This window comes from Anticarsia gemmatalis, chromosome 19 (assembly GCF_050436995.1).
Source record: "Anticarsia gemmatalis isolate Benzon Research Colony breed Stoneville strain chromosome 19, ilAntGemm2 primary, whole genome shotgun sequence".
In the NCBI taxonomy this organism is placed as follows: Eukaryota; Metazoa; Arthropoda; class Insecta; order Lepidoptera; family Erebidae; genus Anticarsia; species Anticarsia gemmatalis.
The window spans coordinates 869,948-886,579 of record NC_134763.1 but is presented as its reverse complement, the minus strand read 5'-3'; the positions used below and the strand labels follow the sequence as shown (position 1 = coordinate 886,579).

Genomic DNA, 16,632 nt, shown 5'->3' with positions numbered 1-16,632 from the left:
TCGTGAAATAACAATCGAAGAAAATCGCAAGCGAACCGCTCCTAAGAACGTGCGATAGAGTGTATGTGTAAAGGCGGCCAATATAATCTATACTAAGAGTTTGTTTGTTTGTTTGTTTGTTTGTTTGTTTGAACGCGCTAATCTCAGGAACTACTGGTCCGATTGAAAAATTCTTTCAGTGTTAGATAGTCCATTTATCGAGGAAGGCTATAGGCTATATATCATTACGCTACGACTCATAGGAGCAGAGTAGCAATAAAAAAGGTTACAAAAACGGGTAAAATTTTGACCCATTCTCTCTTATGTGACGCAAGCGAAGTTGCGCGGGTCAGCTAGTAATAACTAACACGAGAGGAAAGGACATGTCATACTATTTCATTAAAGATTGGGGTCGCCAAACTCAGTCGATGAAATTAAGGACACTAAGGAATAAACGACTATTACAAATTTAAATTAACAGCCATATTTCAATGACATTAGAGTCGTATTTTGCACTAAAACTTTGGGCTTTATGTCTGAATTCTATCTACGTGCTTTTAGTGTCATCTCTTAGGTTAGTACTAGGGTAGGTTTAGCTAGACATACTTCATATGGCACGTGCGCTACGCCCACATGCCCCTTCCTCTTGTGTTAGTTATTTCGTGGTTACAGTGGTTTCAGCGGCACCAATTACTTCATAGTTGAATTATTTTTAAATGGCAACACCCGGAAGACATTCGGTGTTGCCATCTCAAAGTAATTCCTGTATTAGCAAAATTTGTAAATAAAAGTACCAATTGTACATAGTTGTTATTATTTACTAGTAATTATTTACATATATTTGTTATTTCACTTGTAAATAAACGAATTAAATATATTTTACGTTTCATTTAACTATTGACGGTGATTTTGAGCACGTGGTTATTGTAAATCCGTTCCGCCAGTCTGTGTTGGTGCCTAAAAATAAAAAAATAACATCATATAAGTACCACTTCTGAGGTAGAGAGAGAGAGAGTATCGTTTAACTTATCAGAAGGAATTTAAACATATTTTTTTATACTTTTGCTGTCATAAATGGATAGGTTATCCAACACTTATAATAAGCCGTGATACTGGCAATTACAGCACCAACGTCTAAATCTACGTTGCGTTTCAACATTGCATTCATTTAATATTCATCTGTCCATTTTCACATGAAACGCTTTAATAAAAAAATTACAAAGTGATAGTTACCTAATAAAGGACAAAATGAACATATACGGACCAATAGTTAACTACCTGAAAAGGACACTGGCTATTTCTTTTTCAAAATTCAAGGGTTTATAACGTCTTAATGTTACCATAAACAAGTTCTCAAGTTCGTCTCGTAGCGTCTCGTATCGGAAGGAGACCCGTACGTCGGGCACGTTGGTGCGCGTGATGTCGTTGCTGTCCGGACCCTCGCGCAGGTACGTCGTGCCCAGCCAGCGCTCCTTCAACTAGACCACAGACAAAGTGCTTGAGGGAACTGTACGCTATGTATATTAGTTAATTATAGAAAGCTGCTTAAGTTTTGTTCAATTTCGAGCTCTTGCGTTAGTCCACTAAAATGCTTGGCAGAGCGAAGCCAGCTGTCAATCGAGTAATTGCTCTGTTTCCACCGTCATGGAATAAAGAATTTTAGCACTAGAATTGGTGGCAGTTCACTCCACTCTGTACAGGCCATAATATATCTACTTCAGTGGGAACGCACCCGTAGGCCTCCAGTATACGTCCGTTCTTTTCGCCAAACATCGGAACGATCCTTTTACCAGATTCACGATGTAACCATGGCATGTTTGTTATCGGCGTAATCAACACAAAATGATATTGATGAAATGTGACTATACATTGCGGTTAATGCGAGTGGACTTACTTCGTGCGAGAATCCAGACATGATGACGGAGTTCTTGGCGAGCTCGCACATGTCACACGAGCTCAACTTCCACGCCTGTGCCGCAATACTGTACTCCTCCATCAGCGGCTCCTGTAAATATGTGCATTAATTCATGTAAATAATATATTTTTGAAAAAAATCCTCTTTAGTGAAACCATTATTATAATTATGTATATTATAATGGCCTAAGTACATTCTAAAGTATCAAATAAGCAACAAATTGATTTCTTACAAAGGTAGTCTCACATATTTTATTGGATGAAAGATTGTGAATGCTCATGAATATTTAATGTAATTTTACACACGTATTCTTATACCTATCAAAACGTGAGTTGCTGGCTCACAATGTGAAAGTACTAAATAAACTTGTTTCAAAATTAAAAATAATTTGTAGTAGAGATAAATAAACCTTAGTAAAATGAAACTGCAATGGATCATCAGTGCTGAGCGTGACCCTCAGTCCCCTGGCGAAGTAGTCCGGCAGCGGGTTGCGGTGGTAGCTCAGGAACAAAGAGTTGTTGGACAGAGGGGACATGGCGATGTAGATCTGCGCCAGGTAGAACAGGTACTGGAGCAGCGGCGACTGCGGATAAGGGAAAGACCATAAGAAAATGTTTAAAGTGCCCAGGCTTCATAACGATTAGCCCCATTCATGCAAGTTCAAAATATCCTTTATTTCGTTAATTTCACACAAAGTATTTGAAATAGGCTAGGGTTGCTTTTTCTTACCCGTGTGCGAAAGACAAACGCGCAAACCACAACTGCATTGTGTATTTACTATAAATATTTGCCTGAATTACCTTTCTGAGCATGAGGCCGTGAGATATGTTCTGTGAGAGTAGAAACCCGCTACTCATGTGCGACGCTGGTCCCGCCTCGCCGCAGTGAGGACGCAGCACAAACGTGTTCAGACCTTGCTCCCTGCAGACAACAGATAAGTATCAGCAGTTCTGAGACATTGTTATTTGTTCTTTGTTGAGGGTAGAGTACAAGGCACTCTACAATCAATAACATTATTATGTTTGTCAAGTCAGAGCTGACTATAAAATTTTACTTTTGATTACCTTGACATTCCAGCACAGTTTACACTTGCCGTAGCCATGAAAACCTGTTATTTGCCAGTTTAGTGAGTAAAGGGTGCGTGAGATGTTGTCGTGAGAAGAGTTGATATCAGAGCTTTTCTAATGCAAAACTTAAGTTGTATTTAAAATGTGACTTACTTTCTGATCTGGTTGAGCACAGTCATGTTGGCGTACATATAGTAGAGGTAGTAGGCGTACGGAGGATTCTCCTCATCGTCCCACTCCTCGGGAGTCCTCGTGTTCTCAGTCAGCAGCGGATTTTCCGGCTTTGATTCATCGTCCACGCTGTCGAAGCCTATCACGTGCTGGAAGAGAATGGTACAAATATGTTTTACAGTACAAAGTTAAACAAAGAGACAGCACGGATAAAATCAACTTTACAACAACCGGAAAAAATCTATTTATATTATTATCATAAGAACCACAAATTAAATCATGGGGAAATGGGTGTAAACTGTAAATCCAAAAAAGGGTAATACAAATATCTTAATATGGCGAATATTATATTTAAATGACCAAAATTACTGAGAACGCTTGTCAGAATTCTCTCAATGTACAGGGTGTCCCAAAACTCAACGTTAAAGCGAAACAGGGTATAAGGAATGATTGTAACCACCACACAAAAAAAATTATACAGTTTGTAAATTATGGGCATTTAAAAATTGGTCCTTTCTCATTGACATTGAGTTCTGGGACACCCTGTATATGTTTTTCTGTCCCTACTGTCCCTAGATAAATATGAAGAGTTTACCGCAAGAAACTTGTTTAGTTCAGGGTTCATGCTGGGGTTGACGGACGCTTCAAACAGCGGGTCGAACAGGTTGCTCAGGAACTCTTGGAAGTTCTTCATCAACTTCTTGAAGCGGTAGATATCACTAAGAAGAAAAATTTCATTTTCTAGATGGACCGTGCAAATGTATAGAATGCCGTAGCCATATAACGAATTATAGCCAGCAGTAGTTACAATCGGACTGTTTATGAAATTCCTGAGTGTTGTTGAGTTTACCGCGATCAGTCATGAGTGCTATCTGTAATCAATTATGACATCATCTAAGTTAGGTTTTTGCTGCAATACAATCATTTCTAACCATTATTTTCCCATCTTATTTCTTTTCTTCTATCCACACTCCCTCATTCTGTTAGACTGACTGATTCATTTAATACCTAATTTGTTAAAGCCGCCCAAGGACTATCTAGTCTACTCAGACTCACTAAAGCCTGGGCACTTGCACCAGCCACATGACGTGCGGCGAGTAGACGTCGTTGAGCAGCGCCCACGTGGCCAGCTTGTTCCACTCCTCCGGGCTCTTGCAGTAGATCGAGATGCGAGGCTCCGCGTACGTGTACTTGTTCTCCTCCAGGTCACTCATTACTTCCTGATGGATAACAGGAGTACATAAAAACTAAGCCTCTTATTCATGAACACACTATAAACCTATTTTGGGTAATGCAACTACTATAATATGTTTTATCCTTTTCATTTAGCTGAGTGAAAGAAAACAAAAGTCTTTATAAGCCTTTCATAACTTCATATATTTTTTATGAATAAGAGGGTAGGACTTTAGAAATTAATTATATTGTATTTTTATTTTTGTAAATTAATTATATTGTTTAACATTACGTCTGTTATACCCAATGGTAGAGGCAGCGGTGTAAAGAAAATAATATGGAGCAGCTGTTAGCAAATGTAAAACGGGCACGATACCAATTTCTGGGGTACCTAATATTGAGATATTGCACCAGTATTTAGGACACACCCATAGCTTTTTGTTTAAACGAAGATCGAACCCGAGACCTCGCGACCAGCAGTCATATACACGTCCATTTACTTCACAGAGTCAGTCAAAATCTCTTGCTCTATCCTAATATTCTAAGCTATAACCAATAAGGATGGAATATTACAATACCTTGATAATCTGCGCAAAATATTTCCCGTTCATAAAGTTATCAGTCTTGAGGAACACCTCCCTCAATCTGCTTTCACCCACGGGATTGTATTTCGCGTTGAACCTGTCGAACCGGTGGAATGTGTTGCGATCCTGGATAATGAGACCTTAAATCAATAAGTGCTTTTATACGTTCAAGAATATAAAAGAAACGCAAGTGACGAAATAAACAAGTGATACTTTGTATTTTTTGTGCGTAAAGCAATGTTTAAAATCAAGCCAATCGAAACATGTAGACGTTCAGTGAAACATCTCTAAGCGGCAAGCCATCTATTGTATCCCCATAGAAAACATTCCATAATTGAAATATTCCGAATAGTCACATTCAATTTAATAATAACCAAAACTATACATCGCAATACACTACTACTAAATCGTCAACTGCGTGCTTCTTTACCAATTCTACTTACTTACTTAAATTAACTTATTATCAATCACTTTTCTTACGAATTACTACTTATTTACCGAAAAAATCCCTAATTTCCTATTTATATAACAACATGCCGACAACTTAAAAGCCTCCTTCTTACAAAGTTAGTTAAAAAGCAGTCATACCGCATGAACATCCAGTATATCCACATTAAGATCATAAGCATCGAGCTGCATGTCTTCGAAGACAGTCTTGAGCGCAGTGGGCACGCCGTCGGTGATGGCCACCACCTCCTTGGGGTTCTGACGAAGAGTGCGCTTGATGAAGCGCAGCAGGTGCTTCTGGTTCATGCAAGATGCCGCGTGGATGTGGGTGTCTACCTTCCTGGAGGAATGAGGCAAAATCTGGTTAGCTGAATTGCAATTTAGATCACGAAAATTAATTAAAAGCTGTTGTAGATCGCGTCAAATGAGGTTGGCATAAAAGAACCTGTTGTAATGTATTTTTTATTATTATTATTTCAAAACAAGCTCTTTACAATTTTACGAAGACTCGCTATGGATTCAGAGCTTTCTTAGTCTGATTCCATTGTCTTCAAAAGACAATAAATTATGCTATAAGAGTTGTTTAAAGTGTCCATGTTTCTTTATGCTTTGCTTAAGACTAAACTTACTCAATGTTTAGTAATAAATAATTTGACCTGAAACTTAAATAAAAGTTTTTAGTATCCTCGAGCACATAATCACTTGCAATTTTGTTATGTAGATTATATTCAAACGATATTTATTTCTAAACCTTTATTGTATGACTGTACGTCATCAATTAATTCCAACCTGACATTATAGAAGTCCCTGTGCGGCACAGCTTTCTGCAGCGCCAGCTCGTGGAGCTCGTTCAGGAGTACGTGCATCTTGAACTTGGACGAGAGGTATGACAGACGTCGGTAGCAGTACGACTTGCTGAAAAAGTTGAATAACTAGTCATCAGTCAGACAAACAAAACTTGAGAATGTTAATAGAAAAGATTAATTTAAACTACGCTTCGAGCTTTTTATTTCTTCGCTTTTGCATAATTACTGACATTGTTAATTAGATACACAACTCCAATGACCTAACTAATCCTTCCAGCTAAGTAAGTCGCAGGCTTGTCTTAAAATAGGGAGTGGGTCACATCGGTCCGTAACCGACGCAAATCGTAGATTTGAACCCATAACCTCTCAATCATAATGCTGATGCTGCAGCCACTATACGTACGGCCACTTCATAGACAAAATTACTAATTTATAGACAATTTTTCACCGTGCTACTCACAGGGGTCCATCAGCGATCATAGCCTGCAACTGATCCATATCTTCAACATACTTCTTGAAGGTGACATTCATGAACGGCAGCGGCCGGCCCGACTGCTGGTCCTCCTCGTTCCTGTACACAGTGACCACGCCGCGCTGCCACTGACAGATGAACCTGCGGTCTGGAGGCATCGGGCACGACCACGGGTCCAGGTTCTCTGGACACGCAACATTTTACGTTTTAGGGTTATTGTGGACAAATATGCATAGTTTATTATGACACTAGCTTCTGCCCGCGACTTCTTCCATTAATATTTCCATAACGTGTTAATACAAGTTATAAACTAGCTGTGTGCCAAATGGTATCAAAATCCGTCTAGATAGTAGTTTTGGCGTGATTGGGTACCAAATTTGTTGATGCTTAACCTGGCAGATTGGTTATTTAAAATTTACTCACAAGCTGTTAAATTGGCCCAGCTGTTACATGTTAAAGAACAAATACAAGGAATAGTTAAATACCTCCTAAAATTTGTATATCTTCAATACTTTCGATTGATGATCTTCTGATGTACGGCGATCGTACCACGGCGCAAGAGTTTGTAGTACCCACTGTAATAATCATAATACAACATCATTTTAACTCATATACAATAACATTCTCCTGGCCAATATTCTGAGACGGCGACTAGTAACATTGAAACCAGTGAACTATGCAGGATTTTGTCCATAGGTAGTGTCCAAGTACATAGCCGTCTATCGGCTAGGAGAAAATTTAAATTATTACTACTTCAAGAACTACTCGGGATCGACACTTACGAAAGCCTGGTAAGCAAAACCTTAGATCACTCGGCTTTCTCTGTTCTATCTTTGTAACGCTAGGATAGTTATCACTACACTTTGATCTTAGCCAAAAGGACGAGAAGCGATGGATAGTTTTCACTTACCCCGGGTGAAAGATCGCTGCGGGCTATGAATGCTGTGGCTATGGCCAGGACGTATCAGCTCTTCTGAAGAACACGTGGTCAAGTGTATGTACTGCTCTGCTACCTGATCTGTGACTACCAATAGGATAGGTTAAGAATTATGTATTTATATGGCGAGAATTAAGCAGACTGGCAGATTTCTTTAAACCCTTTATAAAATTTTAGGAAAATGTTGAATAGTTTTCTAAATAATAACGATAGTTAACGTCAGTTTTCACGCTTAAATTAATTCATTTGAAACTCATATTCTACACTATATCATATCCTGTCAATGTTTTCCATAGTGGTATGGCAAATTGAATCTTTAAAAGTCGCTGACGACTGCGCTAGAAATTATCAATAAAGCCTATTTCTTGCTTACGTATTTCCAAAAACCTTCTTGATTATAGGTTTCACGTGAAACTTAATTTTTCTAACTCAATGTGCTAGTTAGTAGTTATCATCAATAATAGCTTATTATTTATTCATTAACGGAAAGTATTCCATTTCTCAACCTACTGTCAAAATGTGGTGAGGACTCCATCATCTCCACGTGCGGCAGCATGAGGCTGGGCCTGTCCTTGCCGTGGTTGTGCAGGTAGATGTCCACGAGGCGGGAGAACGACTGGCAGGACGTCGCCATGTAGTGCTGGCGCATCTGCAGCGCCTGGACCAGCAGGGTCGCTGAACGAACCAGGTCTTCTAAGGGAACCTGGTGTGGGAGGAATGAAGTGAAAGGAGGAATAGGGGTTGAGTGAGAGGTCTTTGTAAGGATGAAGTTGGAATATTTTGCTTGATATTTAAGTAATAGATTTTTGAGACACTTTATATTGAGTACCGTAGTAATCATAACGAATTACGTTAATTATTGAGTTTCTTAACAGCAATTCTAGTCACTTCTGATTAGCTCTACCTTGCAAATCTAGGTTTGGATTGTAAGTGTGTGTGTAATGTATTATACATTAACAAATCTTGGCAATGCTATTGTTGTTGTCCCTATAGTAAACTACAATAGTTCGATAGCAATTTTTGTCTTGTCTTATTTTTTTATGTAGAAATAGTCGGTTTACTATCGATAGGTACAAGGGTACAAACCCCAGTGACATGTATCCCGGTAACGGAGACTCTCTGGAAGGGCACGTTGCTGCCGCCAGGCTTGCGCTGGTCTCCGGGCTGACGCACGTGCGTCCGCACACAGTCGCGCATCGCTCGGCTACCCATCTCACGGAAGTTCGTTGATTCGCTGACATTGCGATAATCAGTTCATTATTTATGTAGTACCTATTCTGACTTGATTTCAGTAAAGAAGGCTAAATACTAGCAGAACAGTAGTACTATTTACTCTGGTATGTTATGTAGTCGTTAAAATATACCCTTTAGCGTATTTGATGGTATTTTTTTTTTTAAGTAATTATGAAATGTAGTACTATTTCCTTACATCTTCTATACCGTTTAATTACCTTTCATCTATGCTTACACTATCACTCTCTTTACCGCTCGGATTTCATAAATATACTTAAAGTTACTGAGCTTTATGCTACCTAATGAGCCCGTAGGTTAATGCGCCTCTTTGCGAAGAATTTAATTCTCATAAATTACAATATATGCTTAGCTCATCTTATAAACTCAAATTTAACTGCTATATTATCTGGTTACTTACGCCATCGATCGATTGGTCCATTTTTTGTACTCCCTGTGAGGCCCCACGTTAGCACTGGGGTCTTTTATCACTATGTTAGGGCTAGACGGTTTCGGCAACATCTCGGCAGATTTTTCCTATAATTTCTGGTCTATTGTAAATGTCCTTACAGCTATTGTGATCAATTAACTATTTATTTTAATTTTAGCCCATTTTTGTAGAGTCCTACCAACGTATATACTTTTGACATATTTTTGACGTTTGGTAAAAAAGGTGCGAGAAAAAATTACGGGAAAAATACCCACATGAAAGAAAAAGGTAGCATATCTACGATTAAGAAGTATGTACGAAAGTAGGTATGCCTAATAACATTTAATTTTGAGCTACCTTCTTAATAAAAGTTTAAATAAATAAACACATCTTTTTTTTGGCAGTAAATGGTAGCAAAATTATGTGATTAATTTTTCAAACAATATTATTTGCAGACTTCAATTTATTGTTGGATGGGAAGGCAATAAAACAAATAAAACTGATTTAATATTATATTTATTGAAATGTATACAATGTATATGTACGTATAATAATATCTACATAACAAATACAAGCTAGAAGAAAAACGAGGCAGAACAAACTTATTACGTTAATAAAAACAATGCATAATACCATATTCGTTTCATAAAGTCGACAAGAAAGACCAGGGGTTGTCTTCTGAAGCAATAAAAAAAACTATTTCTGGAGAATCGGTTTGAAGGGAAAACATTCTGTCTGAAGGTCTTCTTTCAGGGTTCTCGTTAAAACAGGTACATATTATTGGGTGATGGTTAAGGTTATATTGATGTAAGGCTAAAACTCTTTGCTCTTTTTACCAGTCTTACCAATATATTGGTTTGATCGGAACGAAATATTAGCTGCAGCCCAACGTAGGCTTACATCTAGAATAATGAGAAGGTTTTATACGTTTCGTCAGAAATATATATTTACAGAAAACAAAAGTTAAATTCATGTTTTGATCTTGAAACTCTTCCAGTCTCTCTTGTCGACTTTTGCCATAGAATAGAACTTTATTAAAATACTGATTAGTTAAACAAGTGAGGGTCGCTTCAGGCTGACGATGGGCACGGCTGGCGAGGTGCCTCCACTCTTCGGCGCGGGGGGGTTCAGCTCCATGAAGCGGCACTGTGGAGTTCATTTTAAAAGACACGTAATGTTATAAGAAATGTTACAATTTAAGATGTCTGTAGAGTTTGTCACTAGCGGATCCGTTAAGAAGAGGGCTCTAGAGTATCATTAAATTGAAATAAGACAAAATTCATCCTCCCAGACGCTATTCAGCTCCCCTACAGCCTCAAAATAAATCACCTGAATACATCTTTGTAGATACTGTTTATGTAAAATAAATAATCTGTATTTCTGTCGAATTAAAACATAAGTCACCATAAAATCTCTATGGAGCCATTATTTATTAAGGCTTCTTTAGTACAGTATTAAAAGGACACTGTCTTTCCGCAACCGTTGATAGACTAAATATGGTACAAAAACCTGGGACGAGGAGTTCACGAAATACTTAAAGAAATACCTACCAAATATTGACTGAATGATAACAACATCAATGTGTTAATATTAAAACAAAAAAGAATAATTTTTAGCCAAAAAAAATGAAAACACACAACTTATTATCATTTGCTTAAAAACATTTAAGTGGGTAAAATTTCATGTTACAGAATACGAGTTTAAAGTATCTTGAAACTCGCGTAAAGTTTCACGTTAGAATGGCCTGCAAGTGATATGGTTATTGACACACACAAACATACACACATACTGTGTACCTTAGAAGAAGAGGGGTGTGGCACAACGCTTCAACTACGAACAGTAAAACATTATTATAATAACTTTTAAATATAACTGCCAGTGAAGTAATATGAGAGAAAACTTTTGAAGTAAGTCTTGTAGAATGAGTGAGATAAGTTAAAATCATTCTGAAGGTCGTGTTTTTTTACCTCGTAGGGATCAAAAAGGTCTGTAAGGTGTAGTATTAGGTATACTTCATGGTAAGGGTACCTACATTATGCCATATACCTGATTGACGTATAGAAGTGAGTGTTTGAAAAATATGTGTTGATTGGCCACAATTGAATGTAGCCGACAAAAGAAAAACAAAAACAGCACAAAAATTTCAGTTACTTGAGATTGAGTGAAAATTACTAGGATTGAGCAGACTCTTCATTTTATGACTGATGTTTTTAAAGTTATCTAGTGTATTGCGATCTACATTTTATTGTAATAAATGTATATGAAATTTCTTATTAACTAGCTATTATTTCTTTAAATGGACTGAATTTCAGTAAGTTTTCTACATGTAAATGAACAGAGGATAATCACAAAACAGCATGTATATGAGCATTTTTATTTCCAACAATGATAACATGTACATAATGGTTTATAAATATATTATTATGTATAAACTTATTTCACAAGGTTCAATCAGGTTAAGTACAACTTATTAGTTGGGGATGTTCTTTATAAATGGTAAAAAGGATCATGATTATATCAAATTCATTAAAAATATATTATTTATTTAATTATTGAGATGGCCAAAAATGTATCGTAAAGTTTAACGCTTACTTTGAACACTCAATTTAAGTTACAAGAAACTCATATTGAGCAGATTTCATACTCATTTTGATTGCTCAAATTAGGAATGAAAGGTATAAGGTTAGAAACATGAAATATGTCTAAAATGTAGAGCTATATTTTATAAGGGAAAGACGGACACACGAACAACACAATCCCATTACCATTTACAGAGAAGCACAAAATGCATTATATCACTGAAACTATCGAAACCTTTGAACTACGTAACTTAAGTTGTTCTTGAAATAAAAACAAAGGATTCGAGATTTATTTCAGTAGTTTGATGTTGATTGTTGAACGTAAAACTATTTTATATAAGAGATATAGTAAGTATGAAGAAAATGGGTGTTTTGAGGTAATAAACCATTTTTAAGAGAGAAAAAATTAATAAATTCACTGAAAATGTATGCATGCATTTTTGTTATATCACCTTTAAAACATTAGTTATTAACATTTAATCTTGAAGACTGGTATTATTACAACAGAATACGCATGAATGAAAAAGGCACACACATGACTTATTTTATGAGTCCGTAATGTGAGATAATTATATCCTTCTCAATTCAACTTAAATTCCTCTATTTGTATCGCAAAAAGTATGAAAATATTCCAAGTGACTGTTAAGTTTTTCGTTCAACAACCAACACTAAATAAAAAGGGTATATTATCAACATAGATTATACTCAAACATAACACAAGTCACCGACAGAAGCCAGTTACAACCAGTTAGCTTCGCCGACAGCTCACAGGGACAAGCTCTAGTAACTGCGGGTAATCGGCTATCTCCGGTAGTTTAATGAAAATGGGGAATAAACAACGAGTGATTATTTTTGAGTTTATAAAGATTATTTTTTGTATGTTTTTTTAAACTTGGCTCTACGTAATCCGAAATAACGGTAGAGATAATAAATTGATTGTTCTGTTAATAAATTTTATTATTGGGTGTAACTTTGACAGTCAATTCTTATATGAATATTTTTTAAATTTGCCTAGCCATTAATAATTACATAGTGATGTGACTATATTAAAATCACCCATATTATAATGTAACCGAATCTAAAATTAATTTTCAATTTGTCATTTTATCTTTTAGTTAAAGTACTGTTAACGCTTGACTATTAAAATTTAATTGTAGCATATACGATGTTACAGAAAGGGGCATTTAATGGAATGTAGTAAATTTTGAAATTTGCAAGAGAACAAGTAGTACTGAAATCGCATTAAAATTGTATTCTACTATAAATGCATAATATTTGAAATTGCTAATATCCTATTGGTAAAAGCTTACTTTATTAAAGCGATACGATTGCATTCATTTATTGTCGTCGCTTATAATATATACGAATGAAGTTATATTATAGAAAGATAGGAATATTTACTAGGAAATTGTCATTAGAAAATTTATTAAGGACATTTCGTATTGATTTTGAAAGCACCAATGATTATTTGATTAAAATTTAGAAGTAAAAATCATTTCAGGGATAGTAAAGTTTTAGTAAACGAGTTTCTAATTAAGTATTATAAGACTTTTAGAACATTTTTTGTGTCTCATAATAAGAATTATTTTATTTAAAGATTATTTACAACAGAAAATTAAAAAAATAATGTAAATGTAAATTTCATAATTTTCATGATTTTTTACAGATTAAAAAGGTACCAAAATACAATAAAGATTCCATCATTTTTGTGATTTTTTAAGGTTAAAAAGGGACAAAAAATTGAAAAGTTATTATTTTCGTGATTTTTTTAAGGTTTAAAAGGGGAATAAAAATTATAATAGTTATTAATATGATAGCATGTGAGCTGTGGCGTACATACAAGGGTATATAAAACTGTACATAATAAGCTTATGTTATCTACTTAGTTTAGAACATGAAACATTACTGAACGGTGAAGACACTACACAACTGTTTATATAAATATTAATTATTACAAAATATTAGAAATGCTCTATTATATTGATTAGATAGTACTTTTTAGTTTTTGTTATAGGTAAATTGGAATAACCTAGCACGGTAGCTATAATTTAAATTTTATCAATGTTATCTCTCTCTGTCTTCTGCCTTCCCTATAGGAAGAAGGCGTCATCTTAATTTATGCAATTAGGTAACAACAAAAATATATAGATAATCGATAAATGGAAGGTTTACTACACACGGCATAAACAAAACCAGTAATTTCCATATTTTATACTGCTAGTCTGTGCTATTTGTAACAGAAGGTATGTTAGGTGACGTTATTGTCATGTATCTGAATATAGCAACAAGCCACTAGCGCTTCTTTTATTTATTTTCGTCTTCCCTGCTTGTTGCTATATTCAGGCGCATTGTAAAATGATACAAACTATATGTGAATTGAGCTTAAGGCATCGACTTTTTAGCTATCGTGCTAGGAGGAAATATAGAAAAGATTCTATTCACCGTTCACAGAAAATGACTATTATTATGTTATAAATTCAAGAGCTGCGAAACGTTATAATAACAATGAAATGGCACTTTCAATCTTATATTTTCGCTTGTTTATCACAAGGGGAACTATAGGTTACTATACTTAGTATATTTTTATGATTTCGTTATTAATTTTATATAAAACCTTTGATTATACAGTCTAGTAAGATTTAGTAAAAAGTTAATGTTGTTTGATGCATCCACTGTCGGTCTGTGGATGTTTATCTCTGGGCTGACATGCCGTCCTGAAATGGAGTAGTTATTTTAATTTTCAGTTTTAAAAACTTAGTTACTACATAAATTAGTTAGTATATAATATGGCTTTCTTTATGGTGAGAACTGATTTGTTGACATTTATTCAATATTCGTAAAATGCACAATGAAATTATGAATTGAAAAGTAAGCGATATAAAACTAAAATAAAAAATTGGAGTGCTTTTTCGGAATTAAAGACTTGTAACTACTAATCTTGCTGTCAATAATCAACAACAATGATGAAACAACAATTAATTAAATCAAAGTTATGACTAGATTCAGCAATAATTTATTTTTAAATATGAAATCTTCTATTGATGACGAAAACGAGCAAAACCTTCTGTAGGTACCTATCTACGAAAGTCATATAGATCAAGATTTATAGCTTGTTAATGATTCTATGACCCATTCACTGATGCCTGATTAGACTAACCCAAGCCATCAACATTTAAACATGTGCTACACAATGGACAATTAAACATATGGACAGTATAAATAGGTACTACATAACACAACACTACATTGAAATGAACATTCATGCATTGACGTACACACATATATACTATAGGTAGGTATGTATATGTTACTGTAAAAGCCCGAACTGTGGTAGATCCTAAGATTTTCCGGTAAAACCTAAGATTTACCAACTCTCAATGGTAAAAGTCCGAACAAGCCAGAGTTTAAAAACTATGTTACGATATATAAAAAAATCCTCCTTCATAACTATGTTTATAACTATTTCACGGTATAATTATATACTGTGACATAGTTATAAAGAAGGAGTTTTGGGCAAAGCGACATGGGTAGGTTAGGTTAGAAGGCTAAGGTGGGAGCGAGCGAAGCGAAGCTCCCACCTTAGCCTTCGTGGTTATTTTTTTTTAACCACCCAGAAGGAGGAGCCCCGCGAAGCGGGGCTCCGGCGACATCTCGACATCATCAAGTGAATATAGGTAAAAGTTCGAAATAAAATAATTATTCGGACTTTTACCATTGCGAGTTGGTAAATCTTAGGTTATACCGGAAAATCTTAGGATTTACCACCGATCGGGCTTTTACAGTAACATATATAAGACGTAATTAATTACTACTGTTAAATTTTATAATATATGTATCGACTGACTATATGTATATGTTTTGAGAAAGTGAAACACGGCTCAAACCAAGTAGGTACCTACCAAATTGATAACAATTCTTGTTGAGCGGTGAAATTAAGGTCCTATTTCATGTTATGAACTAATGTAACTTGTAGTGTTTCCAAATTAAGTGCATATTAAATTCTATGACAATATGTTATTGGAATGTGCTCGAATGAAGTATTTGTACGGGATGTCGTATATTAGCGACGAACGCCACGCAATGCTTTGCAACGTGAAATGTCATATCTATACCAATAAAAAGTACGAATTAAAAAAGACTGTATTTGAATAGTCCATGTATTGAGGAAGGCTATAGGCTATATAACATCACGTTATGCATTTGTGCTATATATTTACCTACTGAAAGTCTTATCAACATCAAAGTATGACTAATAGGAGTTAAGCAGCAATATAATAATATATTTTTTTTTATGAAAACGGGAAAATTAACTTTATTACGCCCACTCGATTTTAACATGCGAGGTACACTTTCGACTCATAAACCTTCGAACTTAAACACTTCGCATTGCGTAGCGTACGTTGCTCACGTAGGCTTATACTGAATCTAGGTACATAATATTATATGGTGTGTATATGTATATTATGTAGTTACCTTGAAGATATTGGTGAGTTCGTCGAGCAGGGTCTCGTGTCGGAAGGAGATGCGTATGTCGGGCACGTTGGTGCGGGTGATGTCGTTGCCGGCCACGCCCTCCTTCTGGTAGTTGGGGCCTAGCCAGTACTGCTTCATCTAATAAATTGTTCAAGTTTAGTAGTAGGATTATGTGTAGATTGAAAAACTTTTTTTTTTTGTTTTGAACACTTTAACAGAGCAATGGATCTCTTTGGCTTCAAGAATCACAAATGAGTACACGGCTCACTAGGTTTCTTTCAGTGAACTCGTGAGGTACCCAAATATCGAGCTTTTTTTTGTGTAGAGAAAAGATTTTATTACAAGTTTTCCCCTTTTCCCCCACCTAAT

General features: G+C 35.6%; 2 protein-coding genes across 11 annotated transcripts in view; both read right to left on the bottom strand.

The window, feature by feature from the left end:
* Positions 1–799: 799 nt before the first annotated feature.
* Positions 800–9,432, bottom strand: LOC142981337 (AMP deaminase 2-like). 2 transcript variants are annotated; one of them, XM_076127194.1, is made up of 17 exons: positions 9,203–9,432; positions 8,638–8,785; positions 8,062–8,254; positions 7,525–7,638; positions 7,100–7,189; positions 6,603–6,798; positions 6,126–6,251; positions 5,478–5,676; positions 4,884–5,015; positions 4,189–4,352; positions 3,728–3,851; positions 3,115–3,281; positions 2,695–2,815; positions 2,304–2,477; positions 1,874–1,984; positions 1,320–1,457; positions 800–936 (listed from the first exon to the last, which is right to left on the bottom strand). In XM_076127194.1, exons 1-17 carry the CDS (start codon positions 9,301–9,303, stop codon positions 901–903), a joined length of 2,334 nt encoding a protein of 777 aa, XP_075983309.1. In that variant the 5' UTR covers positions 9,304–9,432; the 3' UTR covers positions 800–900. The 2 variants fall into 2 exon arrangements, with proteins under 2 accessions (XP_075983309.1, XP_075983310.1); XM_076127195.1 differs by having other exon boundaries at positions 7,525–7,632.
* A 278-nt stretch (positions 9,433–9,710) lies between these two features.
* Positions 9,711–16,632, bottom strand: part of LOC142981212 (AMP deaminase 2-like) — a 72,677-nt gene continuing 65,755 nt past the window's right edge. For 7 of the 9 annotated variants that reach the window (XM_076126943.1, XM_076126947.1, XM_076126946.1 and 4 more), the window contains 2 exons: positions 16,264–16,401; positions 9,711–10,357 (listed from right to left, as the gene is read on the bottom strand). In XM_076126943.1, the coding sequence (XP_075983058.1) occupies positions 10,262–10,357; positions 16,264–16,401 (234 nt within the window). In that variant the 3' untranslated portion in view covers positions 9,711–10,261. Of the gene's footprint in view, positions 10,358–11,007; positions 11,042–11,571; positions 14,505–16,263; positions 16,402–16,632 lie in introns of those variants that run through there. The other 2 variants (XM_076126950.1, XM_076126951.1) reach the window with 2 other exon arrangements.